The 20,333-nt window shown below is 36.3% G+C and overlaps 1 protein-coding gene across 1 annotated transcript in view; it reads right to left on the reverse strand.

Annotated features, from left to right (window-relative positions):
• Positions 1-656: 656 nt before the first annotated feature.
• alk (ALK receptor tyrosine kinase) overlaps positions 657-20,333 on the reverse strand; it is a 592,666-nt gene continuing 572,989 nt past the window's right edge. The window contains exons 25-29 of the mRNA XM_067454971.1: positions 18,268-18,360; positions 5,638-5,739; positions 5,345-5,479; positions 4,917-5,007; positions 657-2,344 (exon numbers count right to left, since the gene is read on the reverse strand). Coding sequence (XP_067311072.1) covers positions 1,403-2,344; positions 4,917-5,007; positions 5,345-5,479; positions 5,638-5,739; positions 18,268-18,360 — 1,363 coding nt within the window. The 3' untranslated portion in view covers positions 657-1,402. The remainder of the gene's footprint in view (positions 2,345-4,916; positions 5,008-5,344; positions 5,480-5,637; positions 5,740-18,267; positions 18,361-20,333) is intronic.

Raw genomic sequence — 20,333 nt, forward strand, 5'->3', positions numbered from 1 at the left:
ATTTTTGTATTACTGCATTCACCTCAGCATTACAAAAGATGACAACGCACCTGTAGCCAGCAAATAAGAGGGTGACAACTAGTGGAAAAGATTACTAATTAGATTTACATTATAAAAGCAAAAGTAGTTCAAGGCACTCGATGGGTGTATTGAGAAAGTTAAAAAGCCTTTTTTTCATGGCTTAAACATTTAAAAAATTGGGATACAAATATATTTTTTTAATGTTTAAATTTAATTTTTTTTGAATGTTTAAGCCATGAAAAAATAAAGGCTTTTTAACTTTCTCAATACACCCATCGAGTGCCTTGGACTACTTTTGCTTTTAGACTCAACTATCCTACACAACCAAAGAGCACCGAGATTTTACACCCTGTGCAGCACTTTCTGCATTCCTTTGCTTTGATAGATTTGCATTATTTTCAATGTTTGTGGAAATTCATTTGGGTAAAAAAATCGATTTGTGGCCTTTGAGAATCGATTTTGAATCAACCACATTTAAAAACATGATTAATCGGAAAAAAACGACGACGACAAATTGCCCAGCCCTATGGTATGCTAATGCCCAAGCTAAGACTTGCTGGTGAACCTCTTGGCAAAGTTGGCATTTCTGATCCAGAACAGCACCAACCCTGAAAACTAATGCTAGCAAGATCATCTCAAGTAAATGATAGGACTTTGCTTTACTAAACCTAACATCTTTGCTTTCACTGTTTGCTGTCAATGTTCCTGACACAAGTCCTGTGAAAGAGCCTTCATTCACTGGTCCTTTATCCATTTGCTGCATGTTTCTATCCCAACATCATAGCAACAGGTTGTCTCATTGCAAAAAGCCACCAGCGATCATCAATTTCACACACACTAGCCATTAGAGATTTCTGTCATTCATTATGTTTGACGATAGATGAAAACTGCTGCGTTTAAAATCCAACCAAGTCCAAGAGTGAACAAAATTATACATAATGAACGGGGGGCAGTTTTGCTTTCTGAAGCACACCCATTAATAATTTACATGACCTCCAAATAATAAATTAACAAATGAATAAATAAACAAGCAGGCAAGCAAACATCAACAAACCCGTTTTTTTTTCTTTCGTTTTTTTTCTCCCCCATTATGGAAAAATATCAGATATAATAGTCTTTTTCACAGAATTAATCCTCATGAGGGCTTAATCAGTTTTTTTTTTTTTTTTGTCTCTCAAAAACTCAAGTCTCGTTTCTTTATCCAATCGATAATCTTTTTCAATGACTGATGCGTAGGGAAAGTTTTCAGTGCAGAACCTTTCCAGTTACATACTCATGGCTGAAAAGCACAAAGGAAAAGCACAAAGGGGCTTGGCAAAGGTGGATGTAGATTGACAGCACAGTGTTTTGCAAAGTGGGCACTGATAGAGAGCGTGCACGGTTACAGCACAGTGGCGTTGTGTCCTTCCATTTTAGGGAGTCTGGAGTCCTGCACTGTGCCCATGGTGACCAAAAGCGGGCGGCTGTCCTCAGAGCCACTGCCCCGAGCCAAAGAGATGGGCCTCTGTTGGCCCGGATGAGGTGGGGGAGGCTGGGGCTCCATGGGCAGGCCCTGTTCCTGGTAGCCATACCCAATGTTCCCACATGGGAAGCGGCGTAGTCTGTAGAGCGGAACTGGTGCTAGAGTGGCTGAATCCAGAAGTAATGGGGTCGGGGCAGGTGGAGGAGGAGGGGGCAAAAGCGGTCGACACAGGCCTTGTTGTTGTTGCTGCTGCTGGCGCTGGAACTGCTGTTGGTACTGCTGCTGTTTGTGCTGTTGCTGCAGGCCCAAAGCTTCAGCTACTGTTACAGTCCGGCCCGCTTGTTCCTGCCCTTCACCTGGGATCCGTGGGCCACTCACCTGCCTTTGTGCCTGGGCCTGGGCCTGCTGCCTCTTTTGCTGCTGCTGTAGAAACCACGAGCCATAGGTAGGGTTCCACAGGTTTGTGGGCTTCCCGTTGCGGCTCTCCTTCTCCGAGGGGAGGGCCTGCATGAATCCCAAATTTACATGCCCTCCATCCTGGGTTGGGAGTTGGGGAGTTGTAGAGGAGGGTTTGGCGGCTGGTATGGGGGCAGTGACTACAGGGGGTTGGAGATGGTGATGAGGCTGAGATGGGGGAGCGGGTGGTAGTTTGTTGTCAGAAGATTGGCTGGCCATGAGAACGACCTCCCCATCTCTCTTAGCCTGATCAGAGTGGGCGGCACATTGAGCATCCTCTGGGCCCTGAGGGGTCACAAGCAAGGAGGGCGCAGAAGGGTCTTCGGGACGCATGGGTACCCTCTCCTCTTCCTCAGGGATGGGGCCGTACTCGACAGGCAAAGGCACATTCACCACATCTGGATCCTAGGGGAATTGAAAAGTCTGTCAAATTTTACAGGTAATACAAATTGTTGTTAAGGTGTCACTTAAAATATAAAATATCCTAACTTTAATTTGGCTTATTTAATTTCACAATGACTTAAGATTACATTTTGACATTGTTCCATACAATGTGCTCTACTTTATACTGTATACTTTGGCAAATTACATGCAAACATAATGCAGGGCTCGACATTAACGCTTGTCCGGGGCAAGTGGATTTTTTTGAAGGGACAAGTGAAAGATAATTTTACTTGCCTGACGGACAAGAGCCTGATTAAAACAAAAAAGAACTAGCGAATCACCAAAATGCACGAATGATTGTACATTAATTTAGTGTAAGTGGCGATTGATAGTGGTGGATAATAATAATATAATGAACTGGCGATAACAAGGTTATAGAGCGTTTATGCTGTTTTCTGAATACCATCACGATTGAAAATGACACTGCTTTCATATGACAGTTTCATAAACAATTAATTAACATTCACTTAAAGTCACTTACATTTTAGATGCAATATTGAGTGCTTTTGTTCTATTTCAGAAGCGAAAATCGTTCACACACAGCAGAACCGTAACGCCTCTCACAGCAACAAGTGTGTTACTGACCGATTCAGTGTTTGAATGAATCGTTTGAATGAATGACTCACTCATTAAGACGACCACCCGCTGCCACCTATCGGAGGTTTAGTTTCATGTTTAAACATACTTTCCAACATTTATTTTTTGTCTATTCAAAACTACAAATCTCAAAACATTATTTAATGCAGTTGTAATTTTTCAGTGTAAATTATTTAATTTGATTGTTAACAGCCCTTATAGTGTCTTAATTTAATTTAATGTATTGATCAAATTTAACAATATAAAATGAAATAAGATTAGGGGGGGGGAATGCCCTTTATAAAAGGTAAAAATATCACAAATTTGAAATGATTCAATAAAAAATAAAAAAACAGAAATATGCAGACGTAAATAGCCTATGTCAAAGCTGATTTAACACAGGTGAGAATATTGCTTCAGAATAAATTAGTTACAACACAAAAAAAAAAAAAAAAATATATATATATAATAAATAACTTTTTTACACCCAGCATACTGTTGCCCACCATGAATAGGGTTGGTTACCTGTTATCTACTGGACTGAATCAGAACACAGAATTCGGTACCACTTAAATTCAAACGTGCTTTCACGCTTTGGCTGGCACCGAGACAGACACGCTCAGTTCTCATCACAACTATTCAGTGTTTTCAACCACATAATGTTTATTTTAGATTTCAGACATTTCAATGCACATAAGTACTAGCAAACAATTATTTCACAGTTATCATTTGCTTAAGGATCTTATTTATATCAAATAAACATTATATAGTTAAAGGGGTGCTAAAACACGAGTTAACTTTTCTAACTTTAGCTAGTGTGTAATGTTGCTTTTTGAGCATAAACAACATCTGCAGTTACAACGCTCAAAGTTTGAAGCAAAGAGAGATATTTGCTTTCAAAGAAATCACTTGACAATACAGACTTGCTGACATCAGCGGGTTGAATATTTACATAAACCCCTCCTCCGAGAATATTAAATAAGTGGGGTAAGGCCATTTATTATTGCTGTGGAGAAGAGTAGGCTGGAGTGTGCTAGGCGGTTAGCGAACACCACAGCTGGGCCAGCTAACCAATCAGAGCCCATTGCGTATTTTTGAGGGACTGCTTTCATAGAACCAGGAAACTATCAGACCGTTTGAGACAGATCAGTGTACAATAAAGGTAAATGTATGAAAATTTAAGAAAAATTAAGCATGAACACGTTACTGAATGTGTTTTAACACCCCTTTAATTATATAGTTTAATCTCTACTTACTTTCATGTGTTTTGTAAGATGCGATGTAAATCCGACAGATCCGATTCTGAGGCGCAAACTAACATGGTGGCCCCCATCACGCATTATAGATCAACTAACGCACATTTACTTAAATATTTCAAAATCAGAGTATCAGATAGTTCATGACATAGTATACAAGTTTGTGTATATTTTGAATGCAAAAGAAAATATTTAATAAAACCGATAGCCTACATCTGTGATACAGCGCTGTTGTGCATCATGAGAAGCACAACGCGACACCATGGAAATAATAAGGCAATGCGTTCAAAAATATTTAGCCAGAGAATATCTGCAAATTAATGCTGAACCTTGAAGCTGGTTTTTAGCATACCAAGAATATCGACTACTTTGCTGTTATTAGTAGTGGTACTGTTATTTAGTGTTAAATTAGTCCTATTGTAGTTGGGTTAAGTTTTACTCTGAATTTAAGGAAATGTGTTGTGCTTTGTATTTATTTGTATAAGTATACTATAAAGTTCAATTTAAAGAATTTATAAAAAAAGAAATCAATGAAAAGCCATTCTTTATTGTCATCCGCTGTCGTTTTGTGGCTTTTTTTAAATGAAAAGTATCAAGTCAAGCACCGGTACGGTTTTAGAAGTAACGGTTTGGCACCCGGTGTCGTAAAAAAAAAAAAAAACGATACCTAACCATGAACAGAAAGTTTTTAGATTTAGTACCTGCAGACAATAGTCAATCCTCTCCAGAATAGTTGAGAAGTTTGGTCTGTCTTCTGGTTGATGCTGCCAACTCTGTGTCATTATGCGGTACCTATTTCACAAAACAAAATTATATTTGTATTCTCTTTCTTTTCAGTTATCTTCACTGTCTCGATTGAATGAGTAGGTTTTATTAATTTCAGAGATAAATTAATCCTTTTTTAGTTTTGTTTCAAAGATCAGCTCTGCAAGATCAGGTTAGATTAGAAAATGAATTCAATCAAACCTCCAGCTAAGAAGGTTTGATTATTATTTGATTAGTATATAGTCAAAGACAGAAAAGATAAAGCAGTGGGAAAGTTAACAAGGGCTGAAAAGTTGAAATTTAAAATGCATATGCATTAGACAATGACCGATTCTTGCATATTTATATATCTGAGTCCACTCACACTGGCCCGGGGCAGTTCTTGGGCGGGTCCATTCGGCCTCCATTAGTAACAAACTCCAACACCTCTTGGTTACTGCGGCTCGGATACGGCATATAGCCCAGAGAGAAGATTTCCCACAGCAGAACACCAAATGACCTGAAAAACAAGTCAAAATGAGAGAGAGAGAGTGAATATTGTAGAGTTAGACGAAAGCATAGTAATTACAGAAAAACTGATCAGCGTGAAAAACAGTGGGGCTGCAATAGCATATGAAAGAACTCACATCAAGTATGTAATTATATTACAGCGCTCACCATGTATCTGTTTTCGAGGTAAAGATTCCCTCCATAAAGGCCTCAGGAGGCATCCATTTGACTGGCAGCATAGCACGGCCTCCTTTCCTGTAATAGCTGGCTCTGTAGAAAAACACATGCCCAGACAATAAAAAAAGAGCCATTGTTATGAATGCCCACAGTAGACAGAAGCCGAGTGGACTGACTTATTAACTCCAGTCGCAGATCAGAGAGTGAAAAAGCATGGGCTAATGAAAGGAGCAGAAATTGCATGCGAAGACATAAAGGAGAAACTCCATGTGTGACTTATGCAAGGACGGAATTCATCACCATGTTCTCTGAAGCCTCGATCTGATCCTTAGTCACTAAATGGTTCCCTAAATGATTAATTGTGTTCATATAGTTTGGCTTTGTGTTAAAAGAAAAACAGTATTCTAAAATAATTACTATTGCTTGAATAATCTAATTGTTCTCCTCCACCAGGCCAGAATGAAAGAGACAACTTTAATTAAATGGTTTATGGAAAGTGACTGACCTAGTTCATTTGAGATGCCTTACTTAATTTGCATGTTTTTCTCATGATATAAAATATGCAGATGTTCTAGACAAGCAAAGTAAATTAGCCAAATGTTGAATTTACACCCAGCCAGAAGATCTTTCTGTCTTGGGTCCTAACCATCATCCTGTCTGATTTTTTTTGAGTGGTAAGTTAGGTTTAGGGTTTACGGAAAGTGGCTGACCTAGTTCATTTAAGATGATTTTTTAAGGAAAAAAATAGGGCAAGTGTGGCAGATGTTCAAGTTAGATATTACACCCGCAAGAGGAGACCGATGAGAACTTGACCGACTCTTTGATTTGACTAATAAAGTTGACAAAAGAAGACTCTGGGCCCTATTTTAACGATCTGAGAGCACATGGTCTAAAGAGCGCAAGTGCACTTAGGGTGTGTCTGAATCCACTTTTGCTAGTTTAAAGACGGGAAAAACGGTCAGCGCCCCAGGCACATGGCCCAAAAGGTTTGTTCCTTGTCTCTTAATGAGTCGTGGGTTTGTTTTAGGCATAAAGATTCGCATGAACACGCCTTGTTTTCAGACCAGCGCACAAATGGGCATGAGTGCATTTGCTATTTAAACAACATGCCGCTGGATGTGAAAGATCACTGTGTCAAGCTGAAACTAGCGTCACACAAGGTTTGTGATAGGGCCCACTATATTAAATAAGAGTCTTTTGTTTGTTCCTACACCAAATCCTGATCTATTTCAAAGAAAGGAAGAACTGTTTACTCTTATATTTATCAAATTAAATTAAATATTTTTTTTTTTATCACAACAGACTTCACTAACACTTGCTGGAGAATCTAATGAGTTGCCAAGATACAGTATAAGAGTCATGTATTTAAATCTGAAAGTACTTTTTGTCCTTCTGTGATTAACATTTGGCAGTGGGTTGTATGCTTTGACTGTAGAAGGAGAATAAATATTGAAATCAAGTTGATGTGGTATTTTTTTTTTTAGTAAAGGGAAATGCCTTGTAAGTGTGTAATGCTTTTACATTTGACATTTAAAAGAGTTTGCTGTTTTGTGTGGTTACCATTGTTCTGAAGAGAAGGGCTTGTGGTTAGTTAGAAGTGCTTTGAGGGCCCAGAAAACCACTATAAATGTAACAAATTATTATTATTATTATTATTATTAGTTTGAGGTTGAGTACATGTAAAGTATGGATTACACTGACCAGCAATGACTGTGCTAATGCCAGGGAAAAATATAAGCTTACTCATTCATTAAATTTACATTTTAAACAAGATACATCCAGACTGTGCAATGCTAGCTGTTAATTTAAACTCGAATAGTTAAGATTAATTAGCTTCACTAAATTATGCTAAAATTAAATGAGTTGGAACAACTCCATATTTTTAGTAATCAGCTTAAACTTGTGTTCATGCTACAAATGATAACATTCCTCTAATGCAGTACTTTGTTGGTTAAACAATTTCATTAGAAGTTGCATAAATAAAAAAGATGCAAACTTTTTTTTTGTTATTGAAACAAAACATTTGTTTTTAGAATGCAAATCTTTTTTTTCTTCTTTTTTTACGCAGCTCTGGACAAGCAAAGTAAATGAACTAAATCTTGAATCAACTTCTAAACATTAGATCTGTCTGTCTCGTGTCCTAAACTTCAAACTATTTGATCATAAAGAGTGTAAATTTACGGTTAGGTAGTTAGGGTTAGACCTAGGTCATTTGAGATCTCTTGCTTAATATGTTTGTTTTATTCTTTGGTATAATGGCACATTCAAACGTTGTGGACTAGTTAAGCACATTTCCTCAGATGAATCAAGACAATTGTTTTCCTATTCCTACTAAAACAAATCCTGTAGTCATAAAGCAGTGGTAAGTAAGACTAGCAGTAATACTAGCTAATAGAAATTTATTTTACAGTCATGTTCTGCATGTGCATAATATGAACTTATTATAGCTATTACAGTAACTTGGTATTTACTAACTCTGAACCTATCCTAAACCTAACCTGAACACTACCTTATATTACCAGTACTTGCTTTGGTAACTACGCTAAGTACACTGTAAAATAAAGTGTACCCGACTAGTTTATAGAACACTCGGTTACACTATTTTACAGTGTAATTATATATTTAAGTTCTGAATAATATTAAGTAACGACATGTACTTAATTTACTGTAATTCCTCAAATAAAGACCAGGGCCTTTATTTACCTGAACTGCAGAAGGGAACAGACTTTTATTTGAAGCAGGTTTTTGTTAGGGACAGGCCTGTATTTCCAATTGAGAAATTCTTCCTTCTGTTTGAAAAATAATTGCTTGTGATAGCCTTCCAGTGGACAGGTATCACTGGTGGTATTTCTACAAATGTTTCTTAAAAAATCAGTTACAACAACAGCCAGAAAGGTGATAAAGCAATTTGGGTCAGAATTACTGTAGCCTAATGTTTATTCCGCGCTTCATTTCTTTATAGGTTGCATGTGAGGTTATTCTAGCCTTCTAACCCAACTAACGACTACGTACTTTCTATATATCGGTTGCACGTAAGGAAAAAAAAGCTTGCTTTCACTTAAAAAGAGTGGTGTACTTTTAAGCACTTTTTATTTTAATATATCTCTTTACATAAATATTATTTTCTTCTAGGGATGCATGATATTATCAGCACAACATCGGAATCGGCTGATAAACGCTTAAAATATACATATCGGCATCGGCCGATATGGAGAAATTATGCCGATATACCTTGCCGATATAATGACGTGTTGATATGCACCTGCAATAACTTGCGTGTGCAAGGAGTGCTATAGCGAGAAGATCATGTTTTCACTTCAAGAATGAGCTCATTGCTGACAAGCAAATGCATTGCATGTATGGTGATTTATATTGACAGTTTTTAAATGCTGCCTTGAATTTGTGAATGCACCTACAGAAGGACGTGACTGTCAACAAAAGAGCACAATCGCATCTCCACACTCTTTAGCACAAGCCTCCACGGCCCTCTAGATATATGTGTGTGTAGTGGGAGCGCTGTTGCTACAGTAATAAAATGAAAAGTAGAATACACAAATAAATGGGAAGTTTTTTGAATAAACAAATCAGTAATGATGTCACATCACAAGCATGGCACTTGTAAATTAAATACTTTCATATACAGTTTACTAATCTGTAATAAAAATGTTATAAAATGGATGGCGATATTTTTCCCCCCAAAGTGAGCTGAAAAATATCGGCAATAAAATTTTGATTATTTTTCTAACCCAACTAATGACTCTGCACTTTCTATTGGTTGCACGCAAATTTTATAGCCTTCCTGACACGGTATTTTCCCAGATGTCACCTCTCTCATAGACTACAGTAGCCTATTTAAAATGGCATATGCGCATCAGTTATATTCTCAATTTAATTTACAGAGCAATTCCTGCAAAGCTTTGAGGTTGACTATAGAAGAGACCAGGATTAAGTGTGTCACACTGGCAAGACTTGCAACAGGGCGCGTGGCATCAGGATGGTTGCGTGATTTCGGTCAGCCATCACAGCACAACCCTACTGTACATTACGATGAACCTGAATGCACATTAAATTAAAGGCATATAGGAGATTATCCACACATTTTCCCCCGGCCTTAATTTGAGACCGGCCTTTATTTGTTCATGCTGACCACGCCCCCGCCACTATCAGAGGCACGTCGTTTAAATGAATAAATTCTTTTATTTGAGTAATTATGGTTCATTTATGCATTTGGTAGACTCTTTTATCCAAAGTGACAAACAAGATAATGTGGAAATAATAAAAAACATTTAGCTGTTCAAATGTTCACCATCCTGTCTGCAATGTTTCATGAGATCAATCTTTCCAGAAGCAGATTCCAAATTGTGCCATGCAGGAAAATAACTTGTACATCCCTTTACACTGTTATTACAGTTGACTGGAAAAATAACCTGTATGACTAAAAGGAGATATCTGGAAAGATGGGTCTCAGTTTATTTTGATGGTCCCTTTAACACATTCTGTTGACTAGAAGTAACGTTGCACCTACATGCACCTCTCATTAGAGTCGTAGTAGAGTATTAGTAGACTGTTAGCGTTAGAATAAGTTGGCATGTACTTTCAAACATAGTCAGTTAAAATGTCTGTTGGGAGCATCACAAAGTGTTGGCAGATATTAAGTAGACAGTCTAATACTGTGAGAGTTAGGTGACATGTAGTTGCAAAGCTTAATGTTAAAAAGGGACCATAAAAATAGTGTTACCGAAAGATGTCTCATTGTTAAAACAAGTAGGTAAATGGTATCATTTTATTTTTTGGGGTGAAATATCCCTTTAGGGTTTTCTTGAAACTTGGCACATACTATTACTTGCATGACTCAGATTTGAGACTCTGCCACAACAACAAACTACTATAAAAACCACCTCAAACAATCCTGGCAACCTCCCAGAACCCCCTAATACTGTGTAGGGGAGTTTGGCACAGGCAATCTAACACATAAAAAAAAAAAACATGGCAACACTTTTAGTGTTCAATTCTCCCCATTAACCAGTTGCTTATTGGCATGCATGTTACTGGGATATTGGTTTGTTAGTACAACCTTATTCTACATCCCTTAACCCTACCCAATACCTAAACACTACAAAAACTACCTTACCAACAATAATTCGTAAATTGTGAGCTTATTAAGTATTATTAAGTTAATGTTTCCCATACTAAAGTGTTATCAAGAAAAGTTACAGAATGTCTTTTCTGAGAGACATTTCTAATAGCGCACTGCGATGACTGAGTCTGACACCATTTTCCTCACCCAGAGCTGATGTTATCAAGATCTAGTTCCAATATCTGACCCTCTGCTGACAACAGTGAAAAAGAAATAAAGTGAGAGAGAGAGAAAAAAGAGAGACAAATAGGTCTTGCTTTTTTGCCAACAGCTATCCCGAGGTGGCTAAAGCAATAATCTTGGGAGGGTATTATGCTGTGCATTTATCACAAAAAGAAAATGAGAGACTGAGGCTAAAAGATATACTGCCCACTACCTCCTAAACAAAATAATTTGCACTTTTGACAAAATCTTGATAATGCTGGTCTTATCGGACTCTGGTTCCGTATAAACTAGTGTGTGGCCTTCTGGGATTGTGGCAGTGAGGCCTTTTCCACCGTTTGCACGAAAACACACCTTGCACACTAATATTACACTCACATTTCCAGCAATCTCGCTCATGCGAACGGACCTCACATGCCAGGACTCGAGGGAAACCAACAACGAAACCCTTTGTAGGAAATCGAAGATGATCACAGAGAACCTGTGTTGCTACTGACTTTCTGCTCCCTGGTGGGATGGTTTGCTGCCGCAGGGGAGGCAAAGTTTGGGATGTTGAACACTACGTTATAAACTCAATTTATCATCAGATAAACCAAAATAAATCCGTACTGTGTAAGTTGAAGTGTGTATATGTAGATGTAGATACTTTCCTCCTATATACTGTAGCAGTTGAAAAAAAGTATGCGAAAAGGGTGAGAGACTGAAGGCCACCTAATCTAGGAAAAGTCACATAATAATGGCAGGACAATACGTCCGGATTACATTCTTACTATAGAGAAGATACTTTTTAATGGTTGAAGTCATTGTTTAAAAGAAGGACCTACTCAGGGAGCACGAAGCCTATTCATTTATGAAATCGAGGAAGGAAGTGATAACTTGCTAAATTAGTCCAGCCATATGTTCCTGGCCGGACCCTCAGATCCAGCAATGAAAACCTGCTTGTCATACCCAAGAGGAAGGGCTTTTAGTGTTATTGGCCCTAAATTATGGAAAAACTGCCCCTGAATATCCGTAACGCACTTACTCTCCAGACTTTTAAGAATCAACTTAAAACTCATTTTTCTTTGCTCAGTCCATAATTATCTATCTCACCTTCTCTGCCTTCAAGTGATCTCACGCTTCTTTTTGATTATATAACTTCTTTTTTAATGTTGTCTATCTGTAGTTAATTGTTGTACACCTGCTTGTTTTATTTGCTTTCTGATTGTACTCCATTGTGAAGCGACCTTCGATTCTTGAAAGGCGCTATAAAAATAAACATTATTATTATAGTAGAATAATAATGTGATTTTATTACAGCAAAATGTATGTTTAGACTCCAAACAAGCAGTTTTTTTTTTCTTCTCTTTGTTGACATACTTCATATTGAAACAGGAAGTTTGGGGTGGGACATATGAAAGAGCTCAGCCCTTCATAGTTGATAAATATGTTTTGGTAACACTTTATTATAGGGTCCAATTATCTCTATTAACTAGTTGCATATTAGGACGTATATTACTAGGATATTGACTGTTTATTAACCATAAAACAGGCAACATTATCCACAAGTTACATACTCTTTAGTGTCTTGTTTGGGGCATAAGAAATATGTTTTTTTTAAATCATTTATCATAGCCTGGTCTGTCTTGAGTATGCTGGTGATTTGTTTTCTGTGATCAATTAGTCAGGCTGACCTAAACCCAACATGAAGGACATTCAGGTTGTGACAAGTAAATATATATCATTCTTACTTTTTTACAGAAAAAAAGAGTGTAAAACAACTGCCTTATTGTCTTAAGATGTTGAAAAAGAAAATTAGAGTGTGTTGCTCAGGTTGGTATTTACTGCGTTTTAAAGAGTACTGACAGTGAATGGTGTTTCAAAACATGTTCAACTCTAAAACTTAAAGAAAATCAAAGCTAAATATATGAAAGTAGCGAACTTTTCCACTAGATTCAGATCCACCGGTGACCATATAAGGAGTCTGATTTCCATATATGGATTTAATGATCTGAACCGTATAGGTCCACTTTTAAAAATATTTATAATACATCTTATTGAGAAGTTATGGTCAGTTTGACGCGGAACAATACAGGATTTAAACACAGGGTGTCCGCGGGGTTTTAAAAAGTATTAAAAAGTGATAAATCAAAATTGTCAAATTTAAGGCCATTAAAAGTGTTAAATGTGGTCTCAGAGGTATTATTTTTTTCCAAATTAGGTATGTTTTTTTTCAGACTATCAGGTGTCCTATTCTGATTGAAATTGTATCTGCGTTCGCGTTAGTTCGTTTAGATATGGGCTTTAGCATATCTGGGCACATTATCAAAGATCTTACGTCTCCGGCTCAACGTATGTTTGATGCTGACGTCATATTCAGCGGTCGTTCGGCATCATCTCCGAACACTGCACGCTCAACAGAAGTGGCTGGCTCACGTTTTATTTTAGACTTGCTTCAAGGCATATCTTCAACGACTATCCTCATAAGAGCAATCTTAAATGATTTAAATAAAGTCTAAAATGAACAAAAAGAGTTGTGAGAGAATGAGGCGCGATCCATCGACAGTAAACAGTGAGATCCGCGTGTCTGTCTGCTCTTAAAGGGACAGCAGCCAATAAAGTTTCCTGTCAGTAAGTTAAAGAACAAAGGGAACAGAGAAAATGACTCGCTGCTCTTGACTAAATAACTTTTGTAGCTTTAATAAGGATTAACTATTTCATTTATAGTTTATGCAGTGCAGACTGAATATAACTTTGATAACTTTATTAAATTTCTGTATATTTCCTAACAGTTAAGACAGGAAGGGCAGGAGTAAACATGACATTTATTATGGGTTTATGTTAGCATTGTTTTAAGTTTACTTAAATTAAAAACTGTTATATTTTTGAAGCCTAATAATAAATGTAAAAAAATAAAAATAAATCAGTAGCTGTATTAATATCAGTAATACTGGCCTTCATTCATAAAAAGATGCCATTTAAACAAGTATTTAAAATATACTGTCTTTATGTTGTTTCTACATTAATTTGATTAACAGTGAAATTATTAAATTAAAAAATATATTAAAAACGTGCAAAAAACATTTATTTTTTTATTGCGATTAATCACAGAAAAAAATGTGTGATTTAATCTAGTTAAAGTTTTTAATCGATTGACAGCACTAGTTTTTAGTATTTTGTTAAATTCAACAACTTATCACAGTTATAGAAATGTAATATTTGGCTCAGGTTTTGTTGTTGAAAAAAAAACACTAAATAATTGAATTGCTGAATTACCAATTATTAATTGAAATCAAATGTGTATGCAGTAATTCTTCTCCTTCACCAACCTCTGTGAATGTTGAGATGTATTTTACTGTGTCTGAATGATAACTTAATACAGATTTCCTCCTGGTGTCGATTCTAAATCTATTCTTTTTTGTATGTTATATATGTCAAAATCTGTGTGAATAATAGAAAGGCCGCTGATTAACACTTGCAATTCAGTGTCGTGATGGTTTTAAAAAATATTCTCAAGGTAGTAAAAAAGGTATTAAAAAGTAGTAAATTTAACTTAAGGATTGCTGTATATACCCTGAAACAGAAATCGAACAGTACATGAGGGTTAAATGCGAACCCCCTTTTTACTGTTAAATACTGCATTTCAACATTTACATGTACCCCAGCATACAGATGACTTCATGGCCATGACTAATAGAGGAATCCTTGTATAGTTAGGCTGATTTGGGATCAAGGTTTTCCAGGGGATTCAGGGCATACTCTTGTATTTAAAACCAGCAAGACAAAAGAGAATATAACATGAAGGGATTTCAAAAATAATCAAATAATTCCGCTCCTCACAAAACAATGGATAGTGCATGAAAAAGGAACAGGTTTGGACTCCAGCAGTGACTTTATTTGGATGGATATAGTGGTGTTTGATTTTTGAGCTTTTATATTTTTACGCATGGTGCTTTAAAGAGGATCAATTTGGAGATGCAGCTTGTCAGAAAGAGTTTTAGCATGCTAACAGTCTTACTGTTTGCTGTCAACATGCCAAAATCCCCTCAAAGACTTTGCATCTCTAAATTCATCCTCTTTAAAACACCATGCTCAAAATACTAAACATGAAATACTAAATAAACTATTCGACTTCACTAATTGGCTTTTCGGATGACCACAGTGATAATGAATGGTTGTCAAAAATCTGAAGTAACCTCTATGGGTTAACCATGTGATTTAAATTGATCACATCTCAGCATCCTCAAATCTCAGAAGATGAGATGAAATATTCACGCAAACCTCCGCTGTAATTCTCCCCATCCCCAATCGTATTTTCCTCACAGCTCTGAACTCCTGTCCTGTCTGCAGAACTCAGCGGGAAAATGCGAGAAAAATCTACATCAGCAATTAGAGCACGCTTTTATGGCAACGCTCCGGAGGGAGTAAAACAAGGCTCCATCTTTTCCCCTCAGCTTTTCTCTGGCTAATAATACCCTTCTTTCACCAGCTAAGTGAGCCATTTTCAGACACACGTTCTAGTAGCGGATGAGAGGCAGTCAAGCTCACAACTTCTTTCATTTCATCACAGCGGTGCTGCCATCTCATCTGATGAATGATGTCAAAGGACGATTCATACTAGTGCCAAATTGTGTATCTCTCTAAAGACAGTATCTGAAAATATAGCTTATGAAGACATGGGGATTGTTAGTTAGATCCTCACCACTAAACACCACATTGCTTTACTGTGGAAAAATTCTAATATAAAAGTGTATGTATTAAAGGATTGAGGGGACATCAGTGGTGTAGTTGTTTGCTGTTGACCTGAATCAAACACTGTGCATTTGCGCATTATGGAAGAGTGACTGCATTTTCATAATAACTTATTTTGTGCCCCTTGCCTCCTTCCATAGGAAAAAAAAAAGTCAATCAAAGTTTGGGCAGCTCTTTAAATGAAATGTTAATTTCCCCATCAGTTTAAAATACGCTTCTGAATGTAATGACAAATCAATCAGGGGTAAGACTAAATAATTAAGCAATTTCACTTCATGACTATACACATTATATACTATTTCAAGAATTAAATGTTTTTATATTTTTCTTCAGATGATTATTCCAGGGTAACCTTTTTAAGACTTTTTAAAGACCTTCTCAAAATATTTTAAGACCTCATCGCACTTCAAGTTCTAATCGGCAACAAACCTTTAATAAACAGTTGTAGTCGAATGTAGAATTAAAATCTCTATCGTAGGCCAATTTTGTATCGTTTATTTTGCATCTCTGTTTTGCAACGTATGGAGGGCGACACATCACCTAACTGCGCATTTCGCAAAATACATGACGTCACCCGTGGACAGCGCTCGCCAGGGATGGAAATGAACTTTTTTCAGTCTACCACTCAATGTTTTTACCAGCCACTTTTTTGTTTTTAACTGACAATGTGTAACTGCATGTGAAAATTAATACTACAAGCTCTACAATGGCTTCCAGTTTTATGTTTTTTAGTCCCAACAATGAAACTATTCGTTCTGGCATCTTTGAAGCGTGTTGACAACATACCGAGCAGAACATTTTTAGAATGGGATGCACCGAAATCAAAATTCTTGGCTGAAATCAAAAAAGAAGAAACCAAAACCGAAAAATAAAATTCAAACTAAAATGTTTAACTCGACCTCACTCATGTGTACAATAAATAATAATGTACATGCCTACTGGCCTGCAGAAAGGTACAGAAATTGAATAAAGTAATAAAATGTAAAATAACTGCATATTTAACTGTTTAAATGAAAGATTAATCCTGATTAAACTTACAAAAGCTATTCAATCAAGAGCATTGTTTAATGTCAAACTAAATATAAGGACATCACTCAGGCAGCAGTAAAGGCTACTGCGCCTTTAAGACCTGATCCAGGGATATGCTCGTCTTTCTCGACTGTGCATACTATACAGTTCACTTAAGGCATATTCAGACTATGTCTGCTTGGATACTCATCAAGATGGACATGTTGACATACTTCTTGTGTGAGTTTGTCCGTTTAAGCACAAGACTTGAAAGAGAACTCAATATTTGCGCACTCTCGGATGATGCACAGCATCAGATCTTCTCACAGAGGCAGAGCGCGCAAGTCTCACAGCGCGTCTTCACGCGAGTGATGACGGAGAAAACGACTGGTCATATGCGCACATACGGCAGCACTCGCATGCATTAAACAAAGTTTACAAAGAGAAACAGCTCGGTAGGTGAAGCGAGTTTACCCGCCACAACTCAAAATCAGCCGCATTTGGCAGGTGGCGGTGCTAATTTCCATCCCTGGTGCGCACGCTCCGAGCCGATCTCAGACTGAGCGCCCCGTTGTTTTTTAATACTTACGGGGATGGAAATAAATATATTCATAAATACTTTTTGGAGTCAAACTCTTTTGACAAAGCTTGATCAAAATACTTTCAATTTTTTTTTTATTAAGTCGTGATAAGACTTTAATAGTTTATAAGGGTCTTAATTTTTCCAAAATTGATTTATCACCTTTTAATACTTTTCAAGACCCCCCGGATAGTATACCCTGTATTCTTTATGAATATTTTAATGATAATTAGCTACTAAATTTACTATATAATATCCATTTTAATCTTTATGTCAAAAATAAAATAACTGTCTGGCTTGTAGAAAAATGAAGAGACCCACTATACCAGTATTGCCTGGAAAAAAAATATCATTAAATATTTTGATGTTTTGGGAAATAAAATCAATCTGTTCAACTCAATGTTCAAATCAATCTGGGGTTTTGTTCAGAAGACAGTTTAGAAATGTTCTTTCCCCCCAGTATTAAAAAAAAAAAAAACTATGCAAACAATGCACATTATGATTTCAGCAATTCATGCCCCATTATAATTAGATAACTAACATTTCCATTCATAAAATCTATGTACTGTAGTCTACATACTGTATAAGAGTGGTGCAGCATGGCAGTGTTATACAAGCACAGCCATAGTTTGCTCTTGGGGAGAGGGAAAGAGAACATTGACCCGTACAGGTCAACCTCGCTGTAAATAACGGGGAATAAGAGAATAGAAATCTACCCTTTAAATTAGCCGAGCACTTATTAATTTTGTTTGCTTGACTCTTGCCTTAAAATGAGATATGTTGGTAATAAAAGCTCACAATTGGATTTTCAGAATGAGATACGCTTTCATCTTTTCTCAGCTGAAATACCGTGGAGGAAAAAAATGCAGCCACATAATGGACCTTCACATTTTACAGCCAACTGAATGAAAACTCAGATGCAAAACAGAACTTTGATGCCGCTATCAGGAGGATTTTTAAGTGATTTATGAGCTCATGATGCCATGTAAAATATGTACCATACCTGTAGATGTCTCTGGCCATGCCAAAGTCACCAATCTTAGCCACCCTCCCTGAACCTTTACAGGTCAGAAGACAGTTCCTGGCAGCAATGTCCCTGTTAGGAACAAAAGGAGGACTGTCACATTTAGAAAACAGACACATATACATCCAATATTTAAATAAAAAATAAAACATTTATCACCATATTCATGCTGAGAAATATTTTCACCCTCTTAAGCTCTGCCAGTTTAAGATTATAGCATTGTTCAGCAACAATATTTTGGAAATGGTTTACTGTAAATGCAGTATAGTTTTTTTTTTAAACTATACTGATATTTTTGCCAAAAGAAAAATAATAATTCTAAAACAATCTGTAATATAATAATTCTAGTTATAAATGCCAATTATGTCTGTTGTCCAATTACTTGCGTCTACTTTGTATTTTAAGTCATGCACCATTGTGAGACGATGTCTACACATATTTAAAGCATGTGAAATGAATGACATCTCATCTACACCGCTAACAATGCAACAAAGACAGAACGCTCCAATTATAAACAGTGAAGCTGTCAACACTGAAACCACACTAAAGCAAAACTCTGTCCGTATCACTGGCTGACTTAAAGCAGCAACACCATAATGAACAGTGCTTTGCTTATTTATTTTTTATATAAGGGTTTTATATATTTATTTTATATACGGGTTATTTTAACATTTATTGTTTTCTGACGGTCCAGATACTGTAGAATGAATAAACTCCTGATAGTTTTAGGTGTTCGCACACCTGGCACCAAATGTTTTGCATTATGGTCATACTTTTTCCTCCTTTTACTTTGACGAACCCAAAAAGACTGTACTTAAAGAGGATTCTCATTTCACCTTGATAGTAAAGAACAATTAAAGAGTTTTGAACAAATAACAATTTATAGGAATAGGAATTTGGGAGATATCTTACTGTATGATCAACAAAATGAAGTCTCAAATGTAGTACAGATTTAATTAACAAAAAGATTTAAAACTTATTGGCCCTGTTTCACAGACAGGACTTAGATTAAGCCAGAATTAGGCTTTAGTTCAGCTAGGACATTTAAGTTAGTGTTAGCTTTTATAAACATTCCTAAGAAATCAATATTACTGGTGTGCATCTTGCCACTGATATATTTAAAGATGTCAGTGCAAGTTGATTTCAGTTAAAACCATTCAAACATGCATTTTAGTCTGAGACTAGTTTACGTGTTATAGACATGTGCCGATTTTCGATAATGCGATTTATCATGATAATGAATATGCACGATATTGTTATCGTGGGCACTTTAAAATATCGTAAATAATAATTTATTAACAATTAATTTTTTTTTATTATGCACTCACGAATACTTTACCCATCAACCGTATAAATGCTCAACACCGCTGTATTCTGCGTCAAAGGGAAGCGCTCAGATGTAAACAAGACCAACGTGCGTTTGCACATGACTGAACGAGTAAACGAGACGCGCTGCTGAAGAGCCGCTCAGTGACAGCAGAGGGCGCTGATGAACGGCAGAATGAAGCGATTACCCCGGAAACCCCGCAAACAAAAGCATCTTTTTTTTTGAGTTTTTAAAACAGCCCTTCGTTTTTTGTGATCTCAATGTTGTTCATCACAGCACCAAATACTTAATACTTAAAGACTTAATAGGCTATTTATTTTCAAGCTTAAACATTTTTATGTTTTAATCTGGACTACAACATGCCCTAATGATTAGAACTGTTCTGATTATTTGTTATTGTTCAGCAAAACTTTGAGACATACGACTTCATTAATTAACATGTTAATTCATTATTACCAAACTGACAATGAAAAATTCTTATAAAGAATTAATTATTCTAAGTAATATTAATTTCTTAGTTACTGTTTAATAACATTAAAATAAAAATAAAAATTTTAATGGACCTAAGATAAAACTAACAATGATCATCAATAAAAAATAAATAAATAAAAAAAAAGAATTGCACCTTTTCCTGTAATTCCTCACAATTACTTGCACATTAAATTTAATCTCCAAAATGATATAGAAACAACAATGTCAGTATATTTCAAATATTTGT

The sequence above is a fragment of the Pseudorasbora parva genome, chromosome 10 (assembly GCF_024679245.1).
Source record: "Pseudorasbora parva isolate DD20220531a chromosome 10, ASM2467924v1, whole genome shotgun sequence".
NCBI classification, from domain to species: Eukaryota; Metazoa; Chordata; class Actinopteri; order Cypriniformes; family Gobionidae; genus Pseudorasbora; species Pseudorasbora parva.